Source organism: Priapulus caudatus, unplaced genomic scaffold, assembly GCF_000485595.1.
Source record: "Priapulus caudatus unplaced genomic scaffold, Priapulus_caudatus-5.0.1 Scaffold779, whole genome shotgun sequence".
Taxonomy (NCBI): domain Eukaryota; kingdom Metazoa; phylum Priapulida; class Priapulimorpha; order Priapulimorphida; family Priapulidae; genus Priapulus; species Priapulus caudatus.
Genome location: NW_014577840.1, coordinates 105,181 through 111,143, shown reverse-complemented (window position 1 = coordinate 111,143; position 5,963 = coordinate 105,181). Strand labels below are relative to the sequence as shown.

The following is a 5,963-nucleotide window of genomic DNA, read 5'->3' as shown; positions in this document are numbered from 1 at the left end:
ACACCCACCACACGCACACGCACACACACACAACATGCACGCACGCACGCACACACACACACAACATGCACGCACGCACGCACGCACGCACGCACGCACACACACACACACACACACACACACACGCACACACACACACCTCCGTCAATCAAAATTAATACTATGCTTTGGATACCGTACGTGAGAGATGCTACAGGGTAGGTTTTGAATATAATTGGTATTGAATATAACTTTACTTCAGTTTACTTCAAACACGTACTTTACTTCGCAGTTTACTTCAAACAGTTAAACGCGAGATTGTTTGATGTCTACATGGCAGTAGTAAATAATGTATGACGACAAAGAAAAAAAACGATTTCCATGTTAATTTTAGAAATAACATAACATAAGTAAGAATTGGTTAATGACAATAGCAAATAATATATATAGGTTTATTATGTCATGCTTACGTCAGGGGCCGGTTTCACGAAGCGTGATTAACTTAAAATTTTATAGTTAAATCAATAATCATTATTATTTTCCCGTAATTATGAATAGTTAATCATCATCTGTGAATCTGTTTCACGAAGTAATTTAATTACATATTTAATTAATCACAGCCGACTTAAACATGAATTAGACTGCATATTCAAAATGAAAGACAATGCAAAAGTACCTGCAAACGGTACCTGAAAGGGAATTAACTCACGACTTAACGATTCATGACTTAATCACGCTTCGTGAAACTGGCCCCAGGTATCGCCAAGCATAGTTTATATTTTGTTTGGCCTGATTAAATGCCGATAACTAAACGGTCGTCGACAAATTAAATTTCGACAAAATTGCGACGGACATAATACAATCGGGCAAAACACAATCGACCGTAGCCCAGTACGACAGGAGACTGATTCCACTATTGATCGAAGACAAGATATTATTAGCGCTTGATATTGTGCACTGCACTGGAGCACCAAACACATCGTGTCCTGCATATAGTCAGGAGATATAGTGCATATATAATCTTACTGTTAAAGCTGCTTTGCCCCGAAACCCACAATGTACCCAGATGAGAGACCGGATACCAGAGAAGCGTCGCCTGAGAGGTGTTGATCCTGCCCGCTAAGCGTCCTACGAAAGTATCACGCGCTGGCAGCTATTGATCCGTGCGCCAAATCGAAAGGCCGGCGCATGGATCAATTGCACTGTTCTATGCAAGCATTTTGCATGTTACATCTCTCCCCTGTGCAAAATTCGTAAATTTTGACCAAACGGTCATGGGGGTTTCTTGACATTTTGCAATCTATATTACATTATGCTAAGTACATTCATCCCTTCATAAGCCTTGTTTGTGCTAAAGGTGGCGTTTTTGGAACATTTTTATGTGGTAATCAAGAACTGGTAGTGTGTCTCCGAACATTGATACCCTTTTCGTCGGGGGAATGCACTTTTAAACCACTCACACTCATCCGATCTCACACTAGTGTTCATGAAAATTCATTTCAATCAGCTTACCAATTTGAATGACACCCGTTTGCACAAAGCCTAGTGCCTCGACACACAATACCTTATACGCTGCACGAAGCAGTGAAGAGAACAAGGGAGCAGTTTCGCAGCTTTAGGTAATTTCAGAATCTCTTTTGTAAAGCAACTGTTCTACGACATCGCTGGACACGGTGCTAACGAGTTGGCGGAGGGAGGGAGGGAGGTATCGGCACGTTGATGCTCCCATCTCCACACGCGCTCAGATGAGAAAGCCATTCACACGTGAAACATAGTTATATCCTACACAGCCTGCCTGACAAACGAAATCAGTGAGCTAAGTGGCATATCTGTCCTGTAGGAAGACAGCTGGCAGATATAGGTGCTGTAGGGGGAAAGCTGGTAGATATAGGTGCTTTAGAAGAGAGCTGGCAGATATAGGTGCTGTAGGAAGAGAGCTGGCAGGTATAGGTGCTGTAGGAGTAGAGCTGGCAGATATAGGTGCTGTAGGAGGAAAGCTGGCAGATATAGGTGCTGTAGGGGGGGGGGCTAGCAGATATAGGTGCTGTAGGGGGAAAGCTGGCAGATATAGGTGCTGTAGGGGAGAGCTGGCAGATATAGGTGCTGTAGGAGGAAAGCTGGAAGATGTAGGTGCTGTAGGGGAAGAACTGGCAGATATATAGGTGCTGTAGGAAGAGAGCTGGCAGATATAGGTGCTGTAGAGGAGAGCTGGCAGATATAGGTGCTGTAGGAAGAGAGCTGGCAGATATAGTGAGAGCTGGCAGATATAGGTGCTGTAGGAAGAGAGCTGGCAGATATAGGTGCTGTAGGGGTAGAGCTGGCAGATATAGGTGCTGTAGGAGGAAAGCTGGCAGATATAGGTGCTGTAGGGGGGGGGGAGCTAGCAGATATAGGTGCTGTAGGGGGAAAGCTGGCAGATATAGGTGCTGTAGGAAGAGAGCTGGCAGGTATCGGTTCTGTAGGGGGAAAGCTGGCAGATATAGGTGCTGTAGAGGGAAAGCTGGCAGATATAGGTGCTGTAGGGGAGAGAGCTGGTAGATATAGGTGCTGTAGGGGGAAAGCTGGCATAGAATTAGGAATTGTATGGTAATTGGTATGACTCGAGCACCTATGCATTTAAGCAAGAGCTTATTATTAGGTATTATTAGCTCTTGATTTAAGTTGAATACAGTACTGTAGAAATCTGAAAATCCAGACTGCTCGGGGATTGGGTCGGTCCGGATCTTCGGATTTTTCCGGATTCTCGGGCAATACTTTTAAAATTCAAATTTACGGAGGAATAAAGAAGAGATGAAGAGGTAATTTTGATATTTTATTCTTTAGCAAATACAGCATGCTTCGTTTATCAAAACGAGCAGTTTTAACAAAAAATAAAGTCAACACTTGGTAAAATAAAAACAAAAAAATTTCACTAGAAAAAAAGAGCATGTAAGTTGCTTGAAATCATGTTTAAAAATAACCATTGTTGTAGAAAAAATTACAATACTTAAAGGCATAATAGGTCCATTGATTATGCAATGTTGACGAATGCTAGAGTAACTGGCACCTTGTGTAGTTAAAGGAATAATATGGCCATTGATTATGCAATGTTGACGAATGCTAGAGTAACTGGCACCTTGTGTAGTTAATAAGTACATTACCTTATAGCCAAACACGTATTAGTTTGTCCAATATCACTGCTGGTTATTAAGAAATGTCTAATTGAAATCCGCAGTCCAAGAAATGTTTACAGTTTACGGTTTCATTTTCAAACCGCTGCTGGCGAAGCGGGTGTGATACAGATTTATAGTGCACCGGACAATTTCGCACGCATGCTCGGCCGTACCTAATGCTAGCGATAGTACAGTACCGTAACTGTACAGTATACGTAACAGTAGCTCTGATTGTAATGAATGTGGAATCCACGTACGAACCATGGACGCTTGTGATAATGAAGTAGGCTGTGTTGGAGGCCAACACTATAGGGGATCCCCACTAACCACAGCCACAGACTAAACATGGAAAGCAGACGGCACTACATGTATTTACATATATATTGGTCAAACGAATACACCTGTGTCCGAAATTGAAGACATGTGGGTACCAGTTCATTAGCACCCACTGTTATTTACTTGTGCCTCCATACCAAGAATACACCCAGAGATACATTCTACGAGCTAATTAGTTGTTATAAGCATCCCCGGACAACTCTGCTCAGCACCCGTAGCAACATGTGACATCACCTAACCGTTTCGAGGCTATTTGGCTTGGCAAACAATTTAGCTTGGCGCCAGATTACCAGATTTACGGATTTCAATTAGACATTTCTTAGTAATTAGCAGTGATATTGGACAAACTAATACGCGTTTGGCTATAAGGTAATGTACTTATTAACTACACAAGGTGCCAGTTACTCTAGCATTCATTAACATTGCATAATCAATGCACCTATTATGCCTTTAAACAAATGAAAGCAGAAGTTATTTTATAGAAGTTAATTCTTTATTTTTAGTTCATTAAATCAGAGAGTTAAATGCGAGTTTTCGAAAAGTCCGGGTTCTCAGGTGGCCCGGATTTCTGGCATCCGGATTTTTGGACTTCTACTGTAGTAACTTACATTACTGGGCTGTTGGGCTGGGCTGTACGTTACTGGGCTGTTAATTAGTCTTAACATTAGTCTTAACATTAACTTCGACTCAGAGACTGTTGACAGAAACGTCAGACAATCAGAACGTCAGAAATGTCAGAAATCTATATCAACACGTGATTTGAGACAAGGTCAAAGTGACATACCCAACAGTAAGAGCTTGACCTCACGAGCTTGTCTCTCTGCTTCTGCTCTCAGGTCTTTGTCTATCTGCCTGGACCGTTCTGCTGCTGTCCTTGCCTCCACGCTGTTTACACAGCCCATGTTCCTGTAAGGTCAGGCCATAATAAAAATATTGTTTATTTGCCCTCACCCAACCGACCCGAAAAAAAAGGGCCGACTCAAACAATTTTATTGATCTTTGAATCTTTCCCTTTTTTTTTTACAAATTGTATCACTGTACATTATATAAATCTGTAGGCAATACATTATATGTACCAAGCAAAACAAATATTCAACATAAAAGGTATCTCCACACAAGCACACCCGAGCATGTAGACACCATGCTGAATTTGTAAATAAACCCCCCTCAAAAAAAGAAGCCAACCTACCTACCCAAACTTTTCAGCCTGGGTCGGGTGAGGGCAAACAAAGATTTTTATAATCGTGGCCTCAGGGCAGCGTTCATAAATCTTATACATGTAGCCCAATTCATACAGATATTACAGCACACTGGGATTAAAACTATTTGACTTCTAAAAAACGAGTGTTGTAGCTTGCTGTGCTTATGGTTTCGTATATTTCTTCAAAAATCATAGCTCGGTTCCTAAAATAAGAACCGAAACAGGAGAGCTCTCAGTTTGACTATAGTAGCGGTGACTATATATTATAAAAGTTGGTTTATTCACTGACTGAACGGAACTGCTCATGCTTGCTATAAAAAAAGACTGCTTCAGTAAATGTCTCAATCCTACTCTAGCTGAGAGGGTCCATGTCCCCCAGGGTACTGCCGGAACAGACCCTGGTACTATCTAATATGCCGGACCGTACCTCGCCTACTCCACTAACGAGTCTAGGGAGTCGCCTACGCCTATTCCCTAACCCTAACCATATCAGATAGTTACCAGGGTTCGTTCCGGGATACCGTACCGTACCCAGGGTACGTTCCGGCAGTACCCTGGGGGACATAGCCCCTATGAGCCCTACTCTACAACTTTTGAATATATACATCATCGTCATCGTCGTCGTCACGATCATCACGCTTCCATTTTCGATTTCAAATTTGTAAAATGTTGATAAGTTATGGTGTGATATCCTTCAGGTAAAACAGTAAATGTAGGTTATTTGCTATAGATAAGGTAGGCTATAAATAAACATGTAGGTACTCGCTACCACAGCTGAAACCACTGGCTCGGAGGGCAGGTGTTTTGCCAATGTTACCGCCCTCCAAATAATTTGCCGGCATATATATGCTGGTGGGCCGGTGCTAATTTCGCGCCGTGTATATACCCAGGGTTCTCCCTACGTTGCGCAAACGGGGTGCGCGCGCCCCGTTTGAGAAAACTCCCCCCTGTTTGAATCGTTGCGCCCCGTTTGGGAAAACTCCCCCCTGTTTGAATTGTTGCGCCCCGTTTGGGAAAACTCCCCCCTGTTTGAATCGTTGCGCCCCGTTTAAATTCCACCACAATAAAAGTTTGCCAGCGCGGGAATTGCCGTTCGACCAGGACATTCGACGCGTGTTATTTTTACCGTACCACGCATGTACTGAAGACAGTACACAAGTTAACCTGTCACTAACTGTACACCGACTCGGCTATCTTATATATACAAGAACCACAAATACCGTCTATGGTGTGGTGGCGATTTTACGCATTTATTAGTCGTACGGTAAAAATACACGCCCCCGGACCCCCTAGTT

General features: G+C 42.8%; 1 protein-coding gene across 1 annotated transcript in view; it reads right to left on the bottom strand.

Annotated features, from left to right (window-relative positions):
- Positions 1-5,963, bottom strand: part of LOC106813473 (guanine nucleotide-binding protein G(i) subunit alpha-like) — a 27,427-nt gene that overhangs the window by 18,298 nt on the left and 3,166 nt on the right. The window contains exon 2 of the mRNA XM_014817609.1: positions 4,252-4,373. Within this exon, the coding sequence (XP_014673095.1) occupies positions 4,252-4,373 (122 nt within the window). The remainder of the gene's footprint in view (positions 1-4,251; positions 4,374-5,963) is intronic.